Source organism: Anabrus simplex, chromosome 1 (genome assembly GCF_040414725.1).
Source record: "Anabrus simplex isolate iqAnaSimp1 chromosome 1, ASM4041472v1, whole genome shotgun sequence".
NCBI classification, from domain to species: Eukaryota; Metazoa; Arthropoda; class Insecta; order Orthoptera; family Tettigoniidae; genus Anabrus; species Anabrus simplex.
Window position 1 is genome coordinate 478260305 of NC_090265.1, and position 27461 is coordinate 478287765.

Consider the following 27461-nt stretch of genomic DNA (forward strand, 5'->3'; position numbering starts at 1 on the left):
CCTCATATGACAGGCAGGGGATGCCTTCAAAGCTTCCTGCATCCCCCACACATAGGGTGTGTGTGAAAATGTTGTTCACAGAGTCAGTTGGTGCATGCATTTCAGTGGGCTTGGCAGACTGATATGTAATAGCAACTTCTGGCTTGGTGAGGAAAGCAACAGGAAACTACCTCACTCCTCATTTCCCTAGCACAGTTCTTCAGTGACACCGAGGCCATCTATGACAACTGATGGTGGTGCTGTTGAGGATCCAACTAGCCTTAGGGCTGAGGACTGAACATACATACAACACCGAAAGTACTCTGAAAAATGCAAAATATGCTGGATGCACATATACTTTCCTTACTACACACTTCAGATGATAAAGTAGATATTCTACTAGGAATAATCTGACACAAATGTGGTTAATGTGGTATTCCCGCATCAGCTTTGGGTCAAGATGTACTCCAAGAAGTTTAACATATTTTAATTCATTCCCTTGATTTTTGAGGTCAAAAATTAGGTTTTGAGTTTTCTCTTCATTGAGGAGAAAACTATTTATTTTAAACCAGGATTTAACTTTTTACTTGTTTGGACAACAACAATAGTTCATCTAGATTTTAACATGAGCTCACCGAGCTCGATAGCTGCAGTTGCTTAAGTGCGGCCAGAATCCAGTAATCGGGAGGTAGTGGGTTCGAGCCCCACTGTCGGCAGCCCTGAAGATGGTTTTCCGTGGTTTCCCATTTTCACACCAGGAAAAATGCTGGGGCTGTACCTTAATTAAGGCCACGGCCGCTTCCTTCCCACTCCTAGGCCTTTCCTATCCCATCGTCGCCATAAGACCTATCTGTGTCGGCGCGACGTAAAGCAAATAGCAAAAAAAATTAGCTCAGACAAGTAGAGTTATCTGCATATATGACAGTGTTTGTACATTATCATGCAAATCATTTATCATGATCAGAAAGAGAAAGGGACCAAAATGGGCCTTGATGTACCCCACCTTTCATCTCAAATCTTTCAAACACACTGCAATGACCTCCAAATACTGGATTCAACCAGATATGTATGATCTACTTTTTTTGTGTGTTTATATCCAGAAATGTCAGAATATGCTAATTTTTCAAGCAGAATATCATGTATACAATCAAAGGTCTACTAAGGTCACAGAGGTAAACCTTAACATAATTTCCTTCCTCAGTTACTCATTATATAGACCTAACTAATAACATCATCCAGTGCATTTATTGTTGTTTTTCCCTCATATAAAGCCATTCTGAGATTTTGACAAAAATGTATTAGACATAAAGTAATCATAAATATATACTAGCATCACACACTGTAAAAAAATTGAGAAAATTGGAACAAGAGACACTAAACAATAATTGCTACATTTTGACCAACATTGTACACTATCCTAGAAATTTTTAGTTGGTTTGGAAAGTAACCAGTTTAGAGACGTTGAATTATGATCTTTGTCAGAGGAATAGAGATAGAAGTAATGAGAGATTTTGAAATGTTCTTGGTAAAGCCATAGTGATCCTCACTGTTTGAGGGTTTCATATTATTAACAACTTTTTCCACTTCATCATAGTTAACCATTCTCCATTTAAAATTTACTTTACATATGCTCAATTTGAAATTTAAACTTGCTAGCTTTTCAGTAGGCACCTATCATCTCAATACGCTGCAGTGTATTGTAAAGCAAACTCAAAAATATCATACTGCATTAGGTATAACTGTAATAAATTAAATCAAGTATCCCATCAGCTCCCATTGAACATTTTCACATGAAATTTTCATAAATGGATATTGGTATATCCATAGTACTCCATTTCTGAGTGCAATTAAGAGGACTGGAGCCGCCTATGCTAACTTCACGTATATATCTTCCCATCATATTTGCTAAATATAATGTATATCTAGTTATATCTAGTTATTTAAATGTGCTATGTATAACTGTATTCAATGAAGATATCTACAACAGATGTTCTTGTTCTGATTTCATTTCAATGGCCACTACACACAGAACTGGATGAGAGTCCTCCAACAAATGTTACCAGGATTCAAAGCTGATGGGGACACACCAGGAGTGTGGATAGACAACTACATCACTGCACTGCCAATGGACAATTATTTACAATACTAGAGTTAATTTTTTTGTTACTCTCATGTCTGTCAGTGGAGTATACACGTTTAGCTTATATGGAAAATATCTACTGTATATTTGTATACATTTATGTATGATGACAAAGGCTATTGCACTTGTTTAATACCAAATAAATGACTCAATGATTCAATAAAGTTCAATAAAGTTTTTCTTGTTTATGTATTGAGCTACAGCACCATCAGAGAAATAATACGCAGGGTGGGCAAAATAATACTGGCCTGAAAAATATTTAAAAGACTGACATGGAACTGACACTTGTTAATGACCAAGAGAGCTGCCCATCACAGGAAATGCTGGAAACTGTGATTTTGATGCACCAATCAGTTGCTGTCACATGTCTACGCATGCACATCTCCCACATGCTCTGTCCCAAGTACGTTGCTGTGTCATTACATGTAAGTGAGTGAGTGAGTGAGTGAGTGGAGCAGACATGCGACACGAAATGGTACTCACGATAAAACAGCGCATGTTCATTGTCGAGTGTTATGCAAAACACGATCCATGGGAAACCTGTCCCAACTGTCTGCACAAGAGTTTAACACTAGAAGAGTTTTATCAAAACCTCCAGCAAAATCTGCAATGCAAAACTTGGTGGTAAAATGGTGCAAAATGGGCTCTGTAGAAAATAAAATCTGTAATTATCCGAAAAGCGATCGAACACCAGAAAACATTATTTGAGTGAAGGAAAGCCTGGAACGTAGTCCGATGAAATCTCAAAGCCATTTATCTGTGCAAGTGATGTTGTGACAAAACATTATCAGAAACGACCTGCATCTGCATTCTTACAAATTTACTGTTGTGCATGCATTAAAGCGTCCAGACGAACCTTGGCACGTTGAGTTCTGCTGGTGGATCCTCAGTTTTTCATTTCTTCAGATGAGGCCTGGTTCAGCCTTTCAGGGTATGCGAGCTCACAGAACACATGCCATTATACATCAGAAAATCCCCATCAGTACGTCGAAAAGTCATTGTATAATATCAAAATTGGTGTGTGGTGTTCTGCAGCGATATCAACTTTGGCCATTTCCAGCATCTTCTGTGATGTTCATTAACAAGGGTCAATCCCGCATCAGTCACTTCCTTCCAACTTCTAGGCCTTTCCTATCCCATCGTCACCATAAGACCCATCTGAGTCGATGCAACGTAAAACAACTAGAAAAAAACTGCCCAGCTGGTATATGTTCAGGCTGAATGAAAAATCTTTCAGACATAAATTTGACCAGATGCATTTGAGTCAAATGTAAATAAATAGTGCAATTAGTGCAATTAGATGAAAAAATCCCCTTCAACCTGTTTTACAGTCCTTGACTGGGTCAGGGATATAATGAATGAATTATATACAGGCTAGTAGTATGATGGGGTTGCCACTCCCAAAGTGAGTGCAATTAGATTTTATTACATAATCGCAGTGATCTGATGTTTTGAAATAAGTTACAAATGGGTGAAATGTGGTCTGGGAATTACTCCTGTGAAATGATTGCATTTCATGTGCAAAATGAAGACATAATCATCTGCAGAACCGAATATCACTATATATTCATTCAGATAATTTCAACGTCTTACATGAAGTATCAATACGCTTCGTATTTCATAATAGTTTGCCTTATCTCCTTTAAATCAAGACGATAAACATTCCTCTTAACTGTTCTGGCTGAAAAGTTATATAGGCTTATGAATGGAGGGTAAAACACATTTCTATGAACAGTTTCAAGATTCAAACTGCTACCACTCATGATATACTAGTGATACTGAACTAATATTTCCCATTTTACCATTATATTCAATTCAGGCAATTTTCATTAAATTCTGTATATGTTGGGTTGTCACCTGTGTTGATTTGACATGGAATGCCCCATCCACGTAAGTATAAAAATTCATTGCAATCAAGCTATGAATGAACACTGTTGTCTAAGCTGTATTTCAGGCAACGTTTTGTTTAAAAATACAAGCTGTGTTGTTATTTTTTGACAATATCATAGCACAGTTTTCCAAGGGGCAGCCCTTAACTTCCCCACTGTGATAAAAATTCAGGATTTGTGAGAAAAAATAAAAATAATAGTTATACATACTCACAAGTTCAAGAACTACTATGCATTATCATGTTTAAATTATTTTGTAGTTTTACCTGAATATGAAAATAACAGAAAAATTGGAGTGGGACAGCTGTGATATTAACCTTTGATCTCTTTAATATCATTATGGGTGCTCTATCCATTTGAGTTACCTTCCTCTTCTTTGCTTATAAACACATAAGCATTCATAGCAGGAACCTATTAAAAATTCCCTAAGATCTATTAATTTTCTGTTATGCTTTATCATTAATAAAATAAGAATAATTCAAAGTTTATTGGCCTTAACTATTATTCCAACTCAATACTTCTTAAAGGTGCCTTACATAACGGATTTATTATTCTCATATTTACACACCCAACCAAGCCTACAGCTCCCACTGTTTTGATTTCCTGTTCAATTTATTGATATGATGTGGAAATCTTTATGGGACTAGTATACAAACAGTATAAGAATCTTTAATAACTGGTGTATTTGCCTGGTATATAGATTATAAATAGAAAATGAATAATACTCTTCTGAAGAACACACTGATTATATAAAAATGATTGTAAATGAGAACTCTCAGACTCTTGGATGCTATGACAACTTCATCATCATCATCATCATCATCATCATCATAAGGGCTGTGGGGATTCCTGTCAAGCCCCTCCTTTCAGAAAAGTCTTAAATCGAAATGTTTATTTTGAAGCATTTGCTTGAAGCGATATGTACTATATACATTTATTAAATACTTTCACTGCATTTACAGTGATGAAATATGGCTTTGTGAGAATCCTACAAAAGAAAGCCTCTCTACCTGTTCTGTTGTAAAATAAGATCTACATTTTTCCTTAAGAACAAAAATGATTTATACATATAAATGAAGTGGGGTAATGATGCTACTATTAACTTGACGGAAGGAAATATCTTAACGTACCCCCATTGTTACCACGTCGCCACGGTAACGAAACTTCGGCCACCGTTGGCGCATCATCATAATCAATGGTGGGTTTGGAATACTGCTTGATCAGACGAGCTTTCCGAGGGTTGGAGCCTGGCAAGCTGCTTATTTGAGTCAAGACGCTGCTCTCGGGCGTTGTTGCACCAGCTACTTCCAGTTAAGACACACACACACAGGAAAAAAAAAGGAAACAAGCAAAAACTAAAAAAAATGAACAACACCAAAAGTACACAGTTTTTAACAGGCACAACAAGAGCTAGAAATAGAGTTAAAAGTGTAAGTAAGAAAGTGTGAAATACATAGCAACCACACATTCATTATCAACAAATATTACAAGCAAGTCACACCTTAGTGAAGAGGGAATTTTAATTGTAGCAAAATCATCTATATTTCAATGTTGTGATTATTTCAAAGATACCAGATACACTAGCATAAGATTTAAGACAACACCACCATGTATGTCATGCAGGAAGTTTGCCCTCAGGTGCAGAGACTCAAGCTATTTACTGCAACAACCTAGCTGTTCTTTCAAAAACCAAAACCACTGCAAGCTGCAACTAAAATAAAAAATAATTTAACAGTATTATCTTTGTTCATATTTTTTTTCAATAAACAAATCTAGAAAGGAAATACACTGAGCAACAAAATCAGCCACTAAAAACTAATATACAGGTAAAATTAAGCAACAGGGTGGAAAGAAATAAGAACCAAAAAAGCAAAGTTTTAACAACCACTTGAGGGCATTCTGCCCTCATGACATCCATCTCTATGATCTTTTATATTGATGACAAGATTATGAATCACACTTAAAAACAACAACTTTAAATTAATTGTAAACATTTCTAATCATGGTGAGAGAAAGGAGGAAGAAACAGCTTCAGAACTTTCTTTAAGGAGATTTGTCCTAATTGTTTATATGACCTGTCCTTATTTATGGTCCTAGAACAGCTACAGATATAATTAAAAGGATTAACTGAAAGGAAGGAGAACACAGCTATTTCTAGGGTTTACATGTATTAAGAGATTTAGGTTTATATGTAGAAGTTATCATTTTTCAGTACTGGTAGTCTACTTAGTGGCCATGATTGATAAGGCATCAAGTCTATAGGTTAGCTGGTTCGAGTTCCATTAAGTAAAACACTTTCAAGATTAAAATCTAAAAGATCGAGTTCCATTGGTGGAAAAAATTTTCACCATCACAATGTTGTGTGTATTTAGAAGAAGCAATGAAAGAGTTTTCAGCCACCTCCACCCATGGAATAAAAATAAATGGCCAACTATACCAAACAATACGTTTTGCAGACGATATTGCCCTCATAGCTGAAACTGAGAAAGAGATAGAGACCTCACTAAAGAAATTGAATGATCTACTAATACTAAAATGTAACATGAATGTTAACAAAACAAACCAAGATAATGAAATGGACTCCAGATGGTAAACAGAATGTTAATGTTTGGTTGGAAAGAGAAAAACTGACTCAAGTAAATCAGTTTAGTTATTTGGGAAGCATCATTACATCTGATGGGAGGTGTGAAAAGGACGTCCGTTCTCGAATAGCCCAGGCTAAAGAAGCTTTCAATAAAAAAAAGAAGCCTGTTGACCTCCAAGGCAATATCCCTACCAGTAAGAAAGCATTTCATTAAGAGCTTCATTTGGAGCATTGTGACCTATGGCTCTGAAACCTGGACTCTATTAAAGGCTGATAAGAAAATAGATACATTTGAAATGTGGTGCTGGCGTTGAATGTTACGAATTCCCTGGACTCACAGGCTAACAAATGAAGAAGTTCTCAAGAGAGCTGAAGAAACCATCGGTCTAGAGAAAATGATCATGAAAAGAAGATGTAGTTGGATAGGTCATTTACTCCGGCATTCATCATGGTGCACCACACTGCTTGAAGGGAAACTGGAAGGAAAGACTAGAAGAGGATGAACAAGAGCAGGGTTTCTTGATGGCATTAAAGGGTGATGTCCATATCAACTAATCAAGCAGGTGGCTCAGGACAGAAGGTCGTTGGACGAGGACAGTCATGCTACCCTCCAACAATCAGGTTGGGGAGAACAAGAGAGAGAATGTTGGTCGGCAGGGTACGAGATGTAGTGGTACCCAATTTGTAATCACCAGATTACGTGCCTAAAGACTGGATTCAATTCCAAACCTCTCTGCAGTGTTCATATGGAGTGAGGGCATATGATGCTGCTGATAATAATTCATCCAGCAGACGGGAATATTAAAACTTGAGCAGACCCCTTGGTGTTATTTGAGAGGAGTAGGCTATGTGCTGACACCAGGTTTCACCCTCTCCCTACCTCATCATCTCTCATCCAGATGTGGAGGTCATCCATGAGTGTCAAATAGAAAGACCTGCACCAAATGAGTCAAATATGTCCTCGGGACATTATGGCACTAAAAGCCATATGATAAATAATAACCATTTTTTCAATGGGAACTAAATGGGAACTTACTGGAAATAGTAAATAGTTCCATATACAAACCTTACTCTCTACATACAGCAAACCTCAGAAACCAAGCAATTTTTTATTCAAGCAACAATATTTCATTTGTAGAATTTCTGTTCCAAGTGTTTAGGAACCATTACATTTCTCTCATTTCAATGGCCAAACCCTTTGGGGAGAGATGTAAGAAGTATCCGTTTGACTTTAAGCATTTGCAGCTTTATTGCTGGTGGATATTATCAAAGATAAACTTCTCTCTCTAAATCTCAAAACAGTGTAACTCCTTCCCTAAGCCATGAGCACCTTTTCATAAAGATTTATGAACCATGTTAGTTCAGCCCATCAAAGTGCAACCTGTGGAGGCCTGGATGTGAAAGATAGGTAGGTTCAGGTCCTTTTACTATCCATCCTCAAAATGATATTATATTGTTTCCTATGGCAACTCCACATTAATGTGTTGAGGTGACACTTTTCTCATTATGTTTACAGATGCTTCAGTTTAGACCCAATTGATAACTATCACAAACACTAGAATAGATACTACATTTACATGAGTGAGCAGACAGAATTCTCACAGTCAGCACATAAAGTTTTGACTCTGCTGTCTCAGTCCCCTTAAACTGAAACAGTAACATTAAAAAAAGGAAATAAATTCTTCATTTCGATCCTGAGTACTTTTGGGGTTGCTGAAACTATCCTGGCTCATTTTATGTTTTGGCTGGGGATGGAAGGCCAGATGTCTACCTAATGCCCTGTGACTGTTCAGATGAACGTTCCAAAGGATCCAGTAGGATTCAAACCTTGGCTGTCTGGATGGAAAGCATACGGCTAAGACATTATGATAATAATAATAATAATAATAATAATAATAATAATAATAATAATAATAATAATAATAATAATAATAATAATAATAATAATAATAATAATAATAATAATAATAATAAAGAGAAAAAGAAGAATAATGACAAAAACAAATGGAGTAACTTTCAGAGTTATCTCTGAGTAGGCCTACCACATCCTCAATATACTAATGGATTATAACAGTCATACAAGGAGAGCACATCATACATGGAGACGGAGAGCCCTATCTGAACAACCATTATTATGCCCATAACAATTATCCCCATTTATTCTGAATGAAGGTTCACCTCTTTTCTCTAAAGTACAAATATGTTGTTCCTGCTAAAGTTCACAAATGAAGAACTGTTTGATATCTTGTAAACAGAAAACTACCAGTAAGTTGGTTCTTTCACCTCTACCTGCCCATTTGTACTTTATATCTGAATTAAGTGACGAAGCCTATTTCTGTTGAAAGAGTGAGTGTATGAAATCTAATCCCATCTCTAAAGGGTGGGAAGTAACTAGAAGGTGGATAGCACACCGTAAAAGAACACAACAAGTCGCTATGAACTTATGCCCTATGGTTGATCATTTACAAACAACAATTGATGAATTTCACAACAGGTAATAGTGTTACCTGACACATCCCACATCGAGTAGCTGTTACCACATTGGTGTACCTGCAGGTATACTGTATTCTAATAAAAGAAGTCCTCCAAAATGTCCACAATGCATCTGAATGCACGCTTGAACACGTTGCAACATTGACTGTCGGACATGTTCGTGAACTCCAAGCATTGCACATGTTTGAAGGCAATCTTGTTCAACATGCTGGCAAATAACTGCAATGTCTGTAATGGCAGCCTGACTCCAAACTTAAACCTAAATACAAACTATCCCCCCATTCCAGCTGATAACTAAAACAGGCCTAGCTCATAAATGATCGACCATAGGGTGCATGTTCATAGGGACTTTTTATATTGTTTTGGGGTGTATTACCCACCATCTGATTACTTCCCACATGTTTAGGAACACTCTGATAGCACCAGGTGTCATCAGAAAGAAGAAGTGAATGTAATAAAATTACAAAAGAAAGAGTGAAGCATAACAAATTTAACATATTCTTTCATTAAGCATAAAATCATACAGTTAATATTTCTGAAAGCAGTGACTGATGAAATTCCACAAATGTTCTTAAACAACAGTTAGAAAGTTATCATGTTGTTTGACATGCAAGTAATAAGTCTGTGACTCTCAATGCAACAAGACATCAAATGCAGAAAATATCACATGAAAAATCATGCAAGGTTAAATGGACTTGAACACTGAAGTATAATTGTAAATGTTCATTTCCAATGTCAAAAGCATTATTTATAGTATTCACACACTTTTTATGCAAACTTACATTAGTTATAACACAAGTTTCTGAATAGGTGAAGAAGATGATCCCAGATGCACTATTTTTCTGACTTGCTCCACTTTAAAAACAATCTACCTGATCCCCTGATAGTCCAACATAATTATAAAAAGCCTAGAATAATCTAGAAGAAATAAGCTTTCTAATGGCGAAAGAATTTCCAAAATCTGTCAGGTGCTTCCCAGTTTTAGCCTGAATATACAAACAGATAAACAAGCATTCTCTCTTTATAATATCAATATATATAAGGAGTCCAAATGCCAAATTTCTTACCTCCAAATTTAACAACTCGTGTAAAATATATATACCTTTGATGAAACAAATTACCCCATTTTCAACCCTATTAGGGCTGAATTTCAAAATATTCTCAAACACGTGTTTCATAAACTTTTAGCGATGAGTTTATATACGTAATGTCACATCTCCAATTTAAATGACTTTTGAGAGGTGGGCAACTTTACGAAAACAACTTGTGCACTTTTCATCCCTATTACAGTTGAATTTTGAAAAACCTTCAAACATGTACTTGTTTCTTTTTAATGGTAAGTTTATATGCCAAATTCACATTTCCAGCTCAAAGATATGAATATCTATAAGGGTGGAATTTTCAAAAATCCTCGAACATATGTTGGTTTGATTATTTTTACTGCAATTTAACTTACATGCTGAATTTTACCTCTCTAACTTAAACAATTAGTAAAATATGGGTATTCATTAAAAGGAGGGTAAATTAACTTCTCCTCTTTTCTCTTTTAGGATCTGAATGCCATATCCAAAAACCTTTCCTTATCTCATACTTACAGTATAAGAGAAGTAAGATGTCCAAATTTCTTTGTTTCATGCTACAGCAGGTTTGGCTGGACATTGATGAGCCAGTACGTCAGTCAGTGAAACCTCATGAGTTGAAATATTGGACTCGTTACATCACTACATTGTTCTGCTTAACTAAAGCACTGCGATAGTATAACACTGACTGTGGAAGAGAGACTGAGAAAATAGCCCCTGGAGAAAATAGCCCCTTATTTTACTGTGTAATGAAAACTTGATGTTGTAGATTTGTTTCGTGTTAAATGTGCGTATGTTAAATAACCTATCTTATTCTTATCAATAACCTGCCAGTGAACAGGTCATGATATGTTATATGAGTGCATGGGTTGGGTCTCAGAGACCCATTCTGAAATACATTCTTAATAATTATTTAAAATTATGGTACCGTACTTTATTCTCATTAATCTTATTCTGTTATGAATGCAGCATGATCATCATATTATTATCATCATCATCACAAAAACAACAAATTTTGAGATTAAATTATTAAATGATACCACTTTACAACGCAATTTTTGTTAGCACTGAAATTTTACACATTAATATTTTAATTAACACAAAACTCAAAATGTTTATACTCAGAATGTTTGAAAATTGGACAATCTAATCCTAACTTTTGGTTCATTCCAACAAAACATTGATATGTCATATTCAAGGACAATGCTCAAGAATACAGCGTGCTCCAAATAGAGGTATTTTTTGCACTGGCAGCATGAGTAGCAGATCTTTGTGTCTTTGCATTACGCACAGCAACCTCTTTTATTCCCAATATTTTTATGATCATCTTCCTTGACCCCAGATTCACTATAAGAACTAACATAAAATGCTATTTATGATTGCAGCTTGAAAATATAACACAGAATAATATGACTTACATGACTGCACGGGGTGGGTCTGACAGGCCCACAGAGCACTAAAATATTCCACAGATCACAAGCAAAAGCAAAACTTTGTCACAAGACTGTCATGTTACTCTAACATGTTTAGACTGGAAGCAGAAACCACAAGGACCTAACTATTTCCATCTCTGAGAAAAACAAGGAAAAAGATGCACATAGGCCTTACAAACCCAGCCAATATACAGTACTGACAGGTTTATGACTGGCTTCTGCTTGCTTTGAATGAATAGGCAAGGACAACAATTCCTTTGGTAACTAAGTATGGTAGCCATATTTTAATAATGATGATCATCTATGCACACAGAGTAGTGGTACATATTATACCAAAAATGAAATCATTCTACTGATTTTTTTAAGCAAGCAAGGTGTTTTTCTGAATTATTTAAAAGATTTAGAAGATTCTGGTGAAAAAAAAAAACAAAAAAAAAAAAAAAACCACCTCATAACTCATTGTAGTTCAAGAGTTTTGAGTTCTGTGAAACATACACATCCATAGATGGTATTCAGCAGGACAAGCCTCCACCATTTAAAGAAGTTCCTACTTATTAGCAGCATTGCATTAGACAGGTCATTTCACTGTTATTCAAAATATGAACAATTTCACCACACTCTTTAAACAGTAAATAAATTACCTCAAAGCATTTTCTACTGTGTAGGTCTGGTCATCCTCAGCATCTGATTTCCTGGACAAAAACACTTGATACCTTATATTTATTTCCAATATTGTGATTAGAAAGTTGTTTTAAATATGATGTGATTGTGTAATGCATAGTACTGTAATTGAGTCCATTCATTAGGAATGTATGTTTCTGTATGTTTTTAAATGTTAAGAGTGTGTCTTTTAGAGCTAATGTAGATAATCTCCATGCTTATGTTAACATCTACATGTCATGTTCTGTGTCTAGCAAGCAGTTAGCATCTGCAGATCTGTGTTCTGCGTAAGTGCTCTCAGTGGTTTTTGTACTGTTTTGAACTTGACTGGTTTGCAGAAAGTAGAATTTGGGACATAGTTTATAAATATCATGTTTGCATTATTTCTTTTGCGGTTGAGTACATGCAATGTAATATCAATAGCAAAAATTGTTTCTACGTTTAATATTTTGTACCGGGTAAGTTAGTGAGTGAGTTACTATCTTCTTTATCATTGTCCCATCGGGCGAGTAGGCCGTGCGGTTAGGAGCGCGCAGCTGTGAGCTTGCATCCGGGAGATAGTGGGTTTGAGCCCCACTGTCGACAGCCCTGAAGATGGTTTTCTGTGGTTTCCTATTTTCACACCAGGCAAATGCTGCGGCTGTACCTTAATTAAGGCCATGGCCGATTCCTTCCTACTCCTAGCCCTTTCCTATCCCATCATCGCCATAAGACCTATCTGTGTGTTGGTGCAACGTAAAGCAAGTTGTAAATATATATATATATTGCAAAGTGATCTGTCTTCTCAATTTCTCAATATTTTGGAATGCTATCCTTTGCATGTGCATATAAATATGTCAGTATAGAAAGTATATTAATTAATGGGAAAGAAACAAAAAAGTGTCAAATTAAGTCATATATAGGGAAATAGGAACATAAAAAGGAATACATAGTAGGATAAATACGACAGGTCAATGTGCGAATAGGGAGCGACAGAAAGAGAGGACAAGGACTACTTCCACATTTTCATGCACTGCCATCTTCTCATAGGTGACTTCTCTCATGATAAATTGCTTCCTCTTATTACATGTTCATTTTTATGTACCTATCTCTGTACACAGGATGTAACAAAATTTTAAAAAAAAACTTGGACAAAACTTCAGGTATGGATTCATCGTACATAGAGAAGACAAAAGGATTATATCAGCATAGATTCAAGGATGCTTGCTTGCTTGCTTGCATGCTTGCTTGCTTGCAACTAGGATCAGTGAGCACTCCAGAACCCTTCTTTGCCATAAAAAAAAAGGAGTGACATGTTTTACATATATTTTGTAATGCATAATACCATGTGTAAGCAAATGCAGATGAACTGTACCATTACTGAACCATATTGAGAACTTTTTTATCTTCTTTACATATGAAGAATCCATGCCTGAAAATATGCTAATTTTTTTCATTATATTCTGCACAACTTGATTTGATGTTGGTTTATTCTTTTTTTATGAGTTTTATCAGCCTGTTGGGAAACTTTTCTACTTCTGTATTTGTCTTGTGTTACTTCTTTACCACTTATAGTATATTCACCTTAATCTTATGTCTCTTCCCTTTTCTTGCATTTATCCAGCTTTCTTCTTATCCTACTCTTCCCACATCATGGTTGAAGAACTATCAAGATGATCCCACAAAGATAGTTGTTGCCCACCCTCCTGATGAAGGTGGGAAACATAGACATATATGAGCTCATTGATGGCTATGAAGAAATGGATGTAGTCTGAAGATGTAGAAGTTGATTGAGTCTTCCCAGACTGCAGCGAATCTTTTAATAAGTTACTCATGAATGACTTTTGTTAAAACAAAGAAATGACAGCATTAGAGTTCAGTGTGGGAACCTGAGGTCATTTCTAGAAGGATGAGTTCAGCATACAGTATATTGCAAAATTATGCAAGATCACCAAGGGTAGTGGTAACTTCGGATGTAATCCATGGTAGTGTTATTGGACCTTTACTCTTCACTGTATACACACTTGACCTTCCAGGTAGTGTAACTCCATCCATGCAGACGACACTTTAATGTACAGGCCTATTAAGAGTCATACTGACACAAGCACTTCAGAAGACTTGTAGTAACTTGAAATGGCATTCAGTTAACAAAACGTAATTAAATATACAGACCGAGTGAGCTACCCATGAGGTTTGGGTCACATAGCTGTGAGCTTGCATTCAGGGTACAGTGGGTTTGAACCCCACTGCAGGCAGTCCTGAAGATGATTTTCTGTGGCTTCCCATTTTCACACCAATCTGTACCTTAATTAAGATGTGGTGGTCACTTTCTTTGCAGTCCTAGCCCTGTCCTATATCGCCGTCACTGTAAGAACTTTCTGTGTCGGTGTGATGTAAAACAAATAACATTAATAAACAGAACAGTAAGAGCTTCCATGCCTCAGACAGCAGCGCATCGGCCTCTTACCACTGGATACCGTGGTTCAAATCCCGGTCATTCCATGTGAGATTTGTGCTGGACAAAACAAAGGCGGGACAGGTTTTTCTCCGGGTACTCCGGTTTTCCCTGTCATCTTTCATTCCAGCAACACTCTCCATTCTCATTTCATAGGATCTATCAGTCATTACTAAATCACTTTGGGAGTGGTGACCCCATCGTACTAATAGCCTATATATGACTCGTTCATTACATCCCTGACCCAGTCAATACCTGGAAAACAGGTTGTAGGTTTTCATTTTCAAACAGAACGGTAAAATTACCAGGGTAACAAGGTCTCATGACTCCGCAGATGATAACTACAACTTGAATTACAGTGGCCTGCATTCTGAATTCTCTGACAATATTAGGAGTTGGAATCACATCAGACATCAAATGGAATGTGCAGATGGAAGAGGTTAGAAGTAAGGTGAGCAGAACTCTTGGTTTCCAGTAAAAACAGAAAGATACCTGCAATGGTGGAGGTCAAATGCTTTAAAAGTAGCATACCTTTATCTCATAAGACCTATACTATCACAGGCCAAACCTGGCATCTTATGTCTGGTGAAAACATTAAAAAACTGGAATGTATTTAGAATCCAGTGGAACGATTGATTATTAGCAGAAGATTCTCCTTTAGTTATTCCATTCCTCTGTTATCAACTGTTACAAGAGAACTAGACCTCTGTTTCCTTCAAAAGTCCTTCACTGGTGCTGTCAAACTCCCTCCCTTGCAACGACTTTCACTCTCCTTTCATTCTGCCTGTCAAGACTTGGAAAGAATGATCCTTGTTTTCCCTTTTGCATGCTCAACTGCATACCTCTCAGAGCTTTATAATTGAGGTGATGGGTGCAATAACTACTTAAGTTGACTTAAGTCGTTTTTCCAGCGAATGCATTTTTATAATCCTCAATATGTTCTTCACCTATCCTCCAAATATTATTTCATTATGTCAATGCTAGATGGCAGGAGCTTGCATTATATACAGCTATGTAGCTAGTCGTTCTTCTGGCGAACAGCTGGGCCGACTTAGGTGCTTTGACCTGGCGGTATCACACACACCCGGGAATCAGTGAGTGTTGTCGTGTGACTGTTGTGTGTGGTTTTGGTAGTTTTATTTTGTACAGATGTGTGCTCAGGAGGCAGATGAGAAGTTAAATGAAGGAACAATGCAGAATAAAGGAAAGAAGAGATTACTCCACCGAGACTCTTGGAAACACGTGCAGAACAAAGCAAAGAGGAATCGTGGCGACAGCTATGTGAGTACTAGTGGCAAGAATGGTTCCAAGAAAATATTCAGTTACTGTATACTGGAAAATGTTTCAAGAGAAACTGCCACACATTTTCCCCCTGAGAAAGACAGGAAGAAATGTTTAATTTGTTTTGGGAACTGGGTGATAAGGTAGTGCAGGACAATTATCTTTGTGGCCATATTGATAAAAAGGAAGTGGTCTCAAAAAAGCCACATCCTATTTACAAGACCAGAGGATATTCATGGACATACCACCTGCAAAATGGCGAAAGAAAGAGGTCTGTAAAGAGTTCTTCTTGAAAAGTCTTCAAGTCACTGAATCCCGAATGAAGACTGTGTTGCGTGCTCATGCTTCAGGTAAGACAACGTCAATTTTCTATCAGTATGAAATGTTATTTATTATTAAATAATATTGTAGGAATGTTTCTATAATATTATTGCTGGGCTGAGTGGCTCAGACAGTTGAGGCGCTGGCCTTCTGACCCCAACTTGGCAGGTTCTATCCTGGCTCAGTCCTGTGGTATTTGAAGGTGCTCAGATACGTCAGCCTCGTGTCAGTAGATTTACTGGCACCTAAAAAGAACTCCTGTGGGGCTAAATTCTGACACCTTGGCGTCTCCGAAAACCATAAAAACCGTTAGTGGGACATAAAGCGAATATTATTATCATGACAATTATAATTTTATTTTTTGATATTTCTGGAATGTTCTTATAATATTATTTTTAATATTAAATTAAAAATCCATGGAACAGTCCTAAGGTTTGTATCTCATCTTTTTAATTCCAAGTACCGGTAACACGTAAGTTGTTTGATGCCTGTTTTCATCTTTGGTTTTACAGGGAATCTCGTAATAAAAGAGAATAGGGGAAAACATTCAACACATCTGAACAAACTGTCCCATGACATCTGGAAAAGGATCAAGGAACACTGGTCTACATTTCCAAGCAAGGAGTCTCACTATTGCCAAGGACATACCAAGCGGAAATATTTTGAAAATCCGGACTTGAATGTGAAGAAGCTTTTTTCTATATTTCAGCAGTATTATTTTGAATCTGCTAGAAGAACTCTTGCAATATAATACTCTACATATTACAGGTATTTTAGAAAAAATAGCCCATACTGTTTTAGGCAACCAAGAGTTGATGTCTGCAATTTCTGCATTGAATCCACAAGATTATTGGATGTTAATCATAATGATCCTTGTAAAATAATGTATAAACTTCACATGAAAATGGTAGAAAAGTATCAGTCACTGAAACAAGAATACTTTGCTAAAGTGATGACCGGGCGAGTTGGCCGTGCGGTTAGGGGCGCGCAGCTGTGAGCTCGCATTTGGGAGATAGTAGGTTCGAATCCCACTGTCGGCAGCCCTGAAGATGGTTTTCCATGTTCACGTCAGGCAAATGCTGGGGCTGTACCTTAATTAAGGCCATGGCCGCTTCCTTCCCATTCCTAGGACTTTCCTGTCCCATCGTCGCCATAAGACCTATCTGTGTTGGTGCGACGTAAAACAAAAAAGTGAAAGGTCATAGAGAAGCAGATGACACCCTAATATTAGAGTATGATCATGGGCAGAACCTTCCTCTGCCTAAGATTAATATTACCTCCCAATTTTATAAAAGGTTATTGTGGTTTAATATTTTTAATGTGGACTGTCATAATGACTCTGGAAGTACATTTTATTTGTTTTTAGAATGTGATGCCAGGAAAAATGTGAATTCAGTGTGTAGTTTTTTACATGACTTCATCTCAAAGGAACTTGAAACTTATAAGAATGTGAAGAAGATTATTCTTTTTACGGATGCAGCAGGGGACCAGAACAAGAATTCCACAATGCTCAGATTTTGTTCCTGGTTGTCGTAGACAAGAAAGATTAGAATAACACACTCATTTTCATCCTGTGATCACTCTTATTGCCAATGTGGCAGGAATTTTGGGCTTTATGATAACGTACTCAAAAGAGTAGAAAATATTGAGCCTACTGAAGCTTATCTGTCAATATTGAAGACAGCACAAAATAATCCTTCTCCTTTTGAGGTTGTGATGGCAGCTCATCATATAGAAGACTGGTGCTCAGCATTAGAACCTCTTTTTTTCAAAGTTCCTAATTCAAACGGCACTAAATTCTGTATTCAGAAATATATGGTGCTTACATTTGAAACTTCAGGGTCACTTGCGGTATCAGCTAACTATAATGCTGTCTTGCAACCATTTCATTTTTCCTTACAGTGTGATTTGCCGCTGAAAGAACAGCTGAATTTCAAAAAACTGCCTCAGCCTGGCTTGAAGTCATCAAAGAAAAATGACGTTTTTACTCACGTTTTTAAAACCAGAGAATGCAGATACACTTAAGCAAATATTAGAGAAAGAGACTGTTGTGGAGGAAAGTGAACTGCAAAGTGAAATCAGTGAGACTGAGGAAAGAATGAATGTTCCCTGTATTATTATTATTATTATTATTATTATTATTATTATTATTATTATTATTATTATTATTATTATTATTATTATTATTATTATTATTATTATTATTATTATTATTATTATTATTATTATTATTATTATTATTATTATTATTATTATTATTATTATTATTATTATTATTATTATTATTATTATTATTATTATTATTATTATTATTATTATTATTATTATTATTATTATTATTATTATTATTATTATTATTATTATTATTATTATTATTATTATTATTATTATTATTATTATTATTATTATTATTATTATTATTATTATTATTATTATTATTATTATTATTATTATTATTATTATTATTATTATTATTATTATTATTATTATTATTATTATTATTATTATTATTATTATTATTATTATTATTATTATTATTATTATTATTATTATTATTATTATTATTATTATTATTATTATTATTATTATTATTATTATTATTATTATTATTATTATTATTATTATTATTATTATTATTATTATTATTAAATGAATACATTTTACTTAGTCTACCTTATCAAGGGAATACCATTGTATAAGAAATCATTTAATCATTATTCTCTGATTGAAATTTCTTTCAAAAGTGCTTTATTAAACAAATAGGCCTAGTTTACTTTTTTTTGTAAATTCTGCATATACTATATATATTATAATGTAACTATAAAAATATACTTATTAATCAGTACCGGGCAGCTGTTTTACCGTATTAAATTGTTTTGAACAAATCTACTGCCCAAAACAAACCAAAGTCCATGGCACTACACAGCCCTTGAAGGGCCTTGGCCTACCAAGCGACCGCTGCTCAGCCTGAAGGCCTGCAGATTACGAAGTGTCATGTGGTCAGCACAACGAATCCTCTCGGCCGTTATTCTTGGCTTTCTAGACCGGGGCCGCTATCTCACCGTCAGATAGCTCCTCAATTCTAATCATGTAGGCTGAGTGGACCTCGAACCAGCCTCAGGTCTAGGTAAAAGTCCCTGACCTGGCCGGGAATCAAACCCGGGGCCTCCAGGTAAGAGGCAGGCACGCTACCCCTACACCACGGGGCCGGCACAAATCTACTGCCCATAAATGCTAATTTAAGGTGCTGATTGTCAGTCTACGCAATAACGACTTAAGTAAACTCACATTTAAATCAAAATATTTAAGAACTAGAGAAATTTAAATTCACAGTGAAATGGAAATATTGTTAAGGACTGTCATTAAATTATATTGCCATCTGCTATGAATATTGTGGAAATAAAGTAATACTAATACAACCGTAACTGTTTGTTCTTGAGTCATCTTTCTATTGAGCCCTCTTGCCACACAAACCTGCCACCTATTATGTGTTTCATTTCATGTTCCAGTATCTCTGTTTATGACTTGACCTAGTGTTAGTTAGTTACTAAAATTTCCATAAAATGTCCATAAATGAAAAATGATATTTAGAGTGTTTCAAAACTTTGGATGTGATTTTCTCAAAACAGTGCTTTCAGACTTTAGTTGTTATTGCACTTATCACCTCAATTGCTCTACTCAACTCTGGAATAGTTTCCTATCCCAAATAAAGCTCCAACACCCTGAAGATTTTAGACAGACTGTCTGGAAGAAGTTTTTAAATATGTAAATAAGCTATATGATTATGTTGTTGTAATAGGTCACTACTTACTATTTAAAGTTTACGATTTAAAAGTTGAAGTGAAGCTAGTTTTTGTTTAAGTAATTAAAAACAACAAAAAAGTAAAAATCAAGTCATAAGTCATGTATGCATGCATGTGTGGATGAGAGGTAGAATATTTGAACAGAGTGGATGTGGTGTAATAAATTGATTATCTGTAAATTTGTGTAAAATTAAAAATAATGCAAAAATTAATACCAGTACAGTATTGTGATTATCTGTGATATTAGATTATAAGATCTTATGTAATTTAGGAGAGTGTAGTGCTGTAGAACTGTTATGTATGTGGGACTAGTCCCTTTTATATTGCCATCCGTTATGATTATTGCGGAAATAAAATAATACTAATATTAATACTACCGTAACTGGGAATGTTTTTTTGTTCGTTCTTGACTCCCCTTTCTATTGAGTCCTCTTGCCACACTGACCTGCCACCTATTATGTGTTCCATTTCATGTTCCAGTATCTCTGCTTATGACTTGACCTAACATATGTTAGTGTGCCATGTATTACTAAATTTCTACTTATGACAACCTGGTTAAAATTTTAACACACAGTACCATACATAGAACATATCAGACACTCAAACAAAACAGAGATCTGCATTTACCAGTCATTAGACAAAGAAAGAACACTGAACATGCAGACATCAACACACATGGAAATTCTCCATATCTGCTCCAAGGACACATTCTTGATACTATAAAACAGAATGAAAAGAGAACACACACACTTTCTCTATATTTCCAAGCATCAACATTCTCAATGAACAGATTGAAGTTCCATGCATTCTTTAACCACATCATGCAGCATTACTATCTTTCTAATGGTAATGTTGATAACGAACACACAACGTCAGATTTTGCCATCCCGGGAGTTGCTGAGGAAGACCAGGAGCTTTAACGGTCAAATTATTTACTGTTTAAAAGTTGAAGTAAAGTTTGATTTTGTTAAAGTATCGTAATGAAAAGGAACAAAGACGTAAAAAGTCAAGTCAGGTATTGAAAGGTCAGCTTTGGAAAAGTAAATGACAGAAAAAGAAAATAGGACAATCATGAAAACATAAAAAGACAGGGACACACTCCACATTTTCATACACCGTCTTTAAGTACAGTACATACTCTCCCATCATCAATTTCAATTCTTCTATTTGCATTTCTTCTCTGCTCCCTACAAGCTTGTTTCTGTTTTAAAGTTTCATCAGGAGGGCAGACTTCAACACTCTTTGAGCGTACATCTTTATAAATCACATATTGTTGTAAGAAGTGTAGGTTCGGAGGAAAGAAACTCGGCAAAAGGGAAGAGACAAAAGGAGAAAAGGAACCCAGATGTATTTATTTCTTGTCTCTTCCCTTTTCTTGTGTTTATTCAGCTTTTCTCTTGTCCCATACATTCTATACTGAAGATCTGTCAATATGGCTCTCGCTGGGTATTGGTGTCTGCTGCCCAGATGAAGCTGGCAACCAGAATAAGTTTGTCGGGGGGCCAAGAAGAAATGAAGAATAGGAGTTGATGAAGAGAGCCCCTATCTATTTGAAGATTTCAATGTATGAAGATGTGGAGATTATCCTCGTCCTTTTAAGTTCCCATGTTTGTCCTTGTACTCTTTTCTATGTATCCTCTTACAATGTAGTAGTAGTAGTAGTAGTAGTAGTAGTAGTAGTAGTAGTAGTAGTAGTAGTAGTAATAATTGTATGACCTCAGCTCGGGTAAACACCAAATGTGTCACCAGAGTTCTTTTACATGCCAACATCGTACGACATGGAGTGTCGAATGGATTTTCTTTGCCCTTCAAAAATCGTCTACCTGTGTCACGTTTGAACCAGCTATCTTGGGATCCTGAGGCCAACACTCTACCACTGATCCACAGAGAGTCGTCGTCGTTGTCTTCATTGTCTTCATTGTCATATGTTCCTATTGATGATCCTACCTTTACATATATGACCTATTTAAAAAACAAGGTTACCATCACTAAATAATAAATATTCAAGAACTATTCCACCAATTTTGAGAAGCTCTACCAACAAACTTATAATGAGGTTCTTTAGACTTACCATCAAGGTTATCAGTCTATGAACGAACTTGTCACTATAGATGAATTGTTAGTTGGGAAAGTATGTACTTTACAGGAAGGAGGTTAGTAGTTTGAATCCAACCTTGGGAACCACAAGTGGCCATCACATAGAATGTTTACTCATTATATCAAGTAAATGTCAAGGAGTATATTACTTTGATCTGAGATCCGCTAATCTCACAAAAATCTGATTAGAAAAATTCTAAACCCCTCTTCTTTGTTAGTCCACTTGAAAAATTACACAAAGGCATCCAAATGTGTCATAAGCTTCGTCAAACAGTTTGTCTTTTTAGGCTACCAGTAAACGTAGAAGAGTGCTGTTAATAATAAAAAATAACTGATTTAGTGACTCTACATTCTCCAGTTCTTATTCAATGGATAATCAACAAATGGTAAGATTTTTCAAATTACTATGGTGTAGTTTCCTCTCCTTCACAAGTTAAATTTAACTTCAAATTGGAGAGAATGAGGACTAAAACCAAACTCGCTATCCAGATTTGATATCCAGTTTGACCATAGATTTTAATCCTGGATTGAGGATTGGAACGACGTTCACTCAGCCTTGCGAGACTGACTGAGAAGGTGTTGATATGAGAGGCAGTAGACTCGAATAATGAAATACAGACAACATGGTTGAGGACGTTGCAGTGCTGACCCATGGCATTCCGATATCTGCATGTTATCTACCAGTGTCAGGTGGTTAACGTGAGAACTTCCTAAGCCACATTATTTGGCTTTCTGTCTGGATCAGATCAGTTGACTCATGAGGCTGAGTCAATTCCATTCCAGTTGTACGTCCAGGATTAACCCTAAAACACTAACCTTTCGTAAATTTTACGGCGGTAGGTAGCAGAACGGTATAGTTTATTGCCTTCCGCGCATGCGTGCCTGCCGTCATTTTGTGTAGCTGATTTTTTCGAGCAGTTATTAACTGTGGCATGTGCGATTGTTGATATCTTTGCTCATTCTTGTAATAATTGTAAGTATAATGTGTCTTCATGCCTTTTTTACATTTATACTTATTTTATTTATTTTCTTGGTAGTTTTGGTTTCTTTGCAATATAAATAACCCACATTCATAATTTTACGGATTTATTTGAATATGTTGTGTTATAAAATTAATTTCTTATAAAACATGTTCATTTAATATTTTTTGTGTGTCAAGTTTTCTATATTTAATAAATATTCACATAAAATTATTTCATATCTACATATTTTGATTCATGTTAAGTTCACGACACTATAGGAACCCTAAATAACCAAAATCTTACCAAACATAAGCTGTTACGTAGAAAATATAACAATTATAAATTGGAATAGTCAAATTTACGAAGGGTTAGTAATAATGTGTGGTGAAATAGGGTTAGTATTCTAGGGTTAAAAGCCCAGGACACTCAAAGAAAAAACTCCAGGCTTTTGGGGTAAGAAACACACTCCCCATACACCATGGGGCTGGTTGAGTTTGCCGAAAAAAAATCAAATATGAATTTAGATATTGTTATCTTTATTAAAATTTTATCAGCTGTTTAGAACAACTAGTTTTCCTGCATCATCTGAAAAGGTACCGGTAGCTATGCTTCTTTCTTCCCATCTTTCTTTCTTTAAAGACACAGGAATGTCAAATTGGTTGTTCCATGAGCATCTGTTAATGAATTAGTGAGTGAAAGTTAATAATGTTTGTTTGTTTGTTTGTTTGTTTGTTTGTTTGTTTGTTTGTTTGTCTGTTTGTTTGTTTGTTTGTTTGTTTGTTTCATATACTAATGCTTTGCAAAGGAAAGCAAACTTTACACTTTAAAGAAATGAACTTCATTATTTCAAATATGTAATATTCAATTGGTTGATATTCTATAATATTATGAAGAAATGTACATTTGAATTCTGATCAAAATGCTATATAAGTTAACCTCTGTTAAAGGATATAGCATTCAGAAGATTTGTAAAGTTTACTTCTTCTATTAGAAATTGATTATTGTTCAAATAGCATAATCAAACCTAATTTCATCCTTATCACACCTATATTCAGAATTCCACTGCTACTTTATAGAAGAAAACTAAGTTTATCATGTCGAAGGATTTTACAGAAAACTTAAAATGTTAAACTTTCTTGGTCAGCAATAAATTACACCAAAAGATCCAGGAACCAAAATAAGAAAAATCTTAAAATTAATAATCAGTATTTCTGTTTAAAAAAAATTTCATTCTTCATCTGATATCTCTGCATATGTGTCAAATAATGACACTAAGAAGAAAGAGAACATTTTTACAGACAATGATCTCATGAGAAATATTGTGATTTTGAATAACAACATGGTAATCCTATGGACAAGTCTGAGTTAAAACAAGGCTACTCACGTGAGGATTTGGCAGTAAATGTAATAGCACTATCCCAGTCCTCCTTGCTTGCAGATTTTGGAACATCTCCATCATTCTCAGCTTCCTGCAAGACTTCACTCAAGTAATCTATAAAACAAGAACAATTACCAGTATTGTGCATTACAACCTAGATACAAAACGAAAGGAATTGCATTACACTAGTGTCCGAGTTGGTGTTAATGGAACAGAGGAGTAATAATAAATTGTATGTTTATTTGGCTTTCTGCCTTCTATTTCATATGTCTGCCTCTAGTTTAGCACCATCCCTTATTAATGTCATATGCCAAAATATTTGCTAAATGCAGTATTTAAACTTTCAAGTCTTGTTAGTGATTATCGGACATTTTCTATTTTTTAAAGCTGAATCCCAATTATGTTTCTCAAATATTGTTTCCATCTGCTAGTTCAGTTCACACTATAATCTATATAGTTTCTGGAAATACACACACACACAAAAAAAAAAGGAAGGTCAAATACAGTATTTCAACTTTAAAGTACTTTATTGAAAGAAATGTCTATAACATTGGTAATGAAGAAAAATATTTTGGCTTGGCGCAAGAAATATTTAATGAAGCAACATTTTCCATGGAGCATAGAGCACAAGAGGGTGGGATAACATGACAACATAGCAGCTGCTTGATTAGACAATTCTGAGTAGCCTCTTGAGGCCAAATGCTTCCCATTTGAGTAAGACTACAGACACAGTTGTGAGACCAGTGCTGGAATATTGTATGCCTGTGTGGAATCTTCCTCATTATACTGTTATACACCATCTTGGATAAGTAAAACAGAAAAAAGTTCATATTTGTATAGATCAGAAGAGTTTGACAAATACTGTCCTATACAATGCTAAGGAACAATCAATGAAGTTTCAATGTCTATCAGAAAAATCAATAACTCAAGAGCCACTTGAAAAAAATGTATTTTCTTGTCCCTCATAAATGTACCGTACCAGAAATAGTCAAACATTTACAATAAATAGGCATATATCTAATTATGCATACCATAGCTTAATGGACAGCATAATGGGACCTTCAAGTACACCAGGCTTTGAAGGTTATAACAGTATAATATCTCCATTTAACAATCTAAAGACAAATTTAAATAAATGCTTTATGCAAGGTATTATTGTATATAATGTTAAAAATGTATGATTATTTAGTTTCAGTTTCTTAGATAGTAAGTAAATTCGTGTCGTCATCCTGAAGTAGTGCAGCTCTTTTCAGGCACAGCCCCAATGGAGGTGAGCTGCATGTACCATTTCAACCACATACCAGCCCTCCTGCCATTCTTAAATTTCTGGCAGTACTGGTACCAGGAATCGAACCTGGGCCCCTGAAGACTGCAGCTAATAACACTAACCGTTACGCTACGGAGGCGGACATTTTCTTAGATTAAAAGCAACACGGTGTATACTGTCAATCAAGTTTGTCTCCATTTCAGGAGAAAGAGAAAACAACACAAAATATCAGCAGTAAATGGACATTAGTGGTGGTGGTTGTGGTGGTGATTGTACCAGGCGGTACACCTCCACGCCGTTAATTTAAAATGTGCGCCAATTGAAACTCCTCTGCTGGAGGAAGTCTGAACTTTATTGACGGTATTAATTTTCTACTTTCTCAGAAGATGTCACCACGTGGAAAAGTTTGAGTTTTTGAACTGTGTTTTTGTTTCACTTGTAGTTAGAAGTGTGAACTTTCTCTTCTAGAGGACACTACTGAAGATCAACAACGGTGCACTCTAGTGCGAAGTGAAAGAACTGTTTTTTGGAGAAAATTTAATTTCAAGAGTTTGTTCTTTGTTAAATTTCTTTCAGTCATTGTTTAAGTTGGCAATATTCACCCCTTCTTTCCCCTTGTGTTGAACCTAACCAATCCCGAATTTCTTAAATTAATTTCTATCCAATCAGATGTATCTTCCCCCAACTTGAATATGTTGCTGTGTCCTACCCAATAAAGTGTTTGTGGGAGGGTGTTTTCATTCCCCTAACGCCTAGAAACTTCCGCGAGAGTATTTAAACTGCTGATTTTTGGGTCTCTCGGCCACTTCTGTTCCATCTTTCAGTGTATTAAGTACATAGCAGGAGGCGGGAAGCGCCTCTTTCCTCGGCAGCGGTCAGCAACAAGGTAATGGCCGATTAATGAATTCTTTCTTTGCTAGCTCAGCAGTTTAACTTTCGGGGCGGGTTCTAAGCGTTCCACTATGTAACCTTTTCCTAAAATGTAACTTCTCTTTTCATCTATTCTCTTGTAAAGCTACATACTGGGATAGAGAGTGCTAACCCTCTCGAGCTCCCACTCACATTGTCTTGAGGTGAACTTATTTTCTCAACCAATTCTTCCGTAATGTAATGTAAATTGTTATTTTCTTAAGTCACCTCTGTAGTATGGGATTAGCCCTTGCACTAACGGCCTAAGGCCAAGTAGGTCTTAAACAAAGTGTATTAGGAGTGCAAGTTCGCCTCCCCTCAAATTTCTTAAGTCACCTCTGTAGTATGGGATTAGCCCTTGCACTAACGGCCTAAGGCCAAGTAGGTCTTAAACAAAGTGTATTAGGAGTGCAAGTTCGCCTCCCCTCAAATTGTATTTTAGAGGTCATGTATTAACCTTCTTGTCATTTAATAGACCTCAGTAGGTTGGGTATTTTACCCCTGTGTATATGTCCTTTGAGGACAGCTTAAAGGTGGAGTTTGGTGTGGCCTGGGAGAGGCTTAAATTTGAGAGCGAGTGGCTCTTTTGAAAATTGTATATTGTATGCCTCGAGGAGGCTTTTCAGTGTAATTTGGAGCAAGGGCTCCTAGGTATGAATGGGGTTTTCTGCCCCTCTGTTAAAATTGTGTTTGGGGTAAAACTGAGCTGATTGCCCAAGAATTATGTTTCTGACTTTTGAAGCCCCAAATGG

The 27461-nt window shown here is 35.8% G+C and overlaps 1 protein-coding gene across 6 annotated transcripts in view; it reads right to left on the minus strand.

The window, feature by feature from the left end:
• Positions 1–27461, minus strand: part of LOC136856968 (sodium/hydrogen exchanger 3) — an 822567-nt gene that overhangs the window by 45458 nt on the left and 749648 nt on the right. For 3 of the 6 annotated variants that reach the window (XM_067135270.2, XM_067135271.2, XM_067135269.2), the window contains exons 13-14: positions 24540–24647; positions 5139–5309 (exon numbers count right to left, since the gene is read on the minus strand). In XM_067135270.2, coding sequence (XP_066991371.2) covers positions 5139–5309; positions 24540–24647 — 279 coding nt within the window. The remainder of the gene's footprint in view (positions 1–5138; positions 5310–24539; positions 24648–27461) is intronic. The other 3 variants (XM_067135273.2, XM_067135274.2, XM_067135272.2) reach the window with 1 other exon arrangement.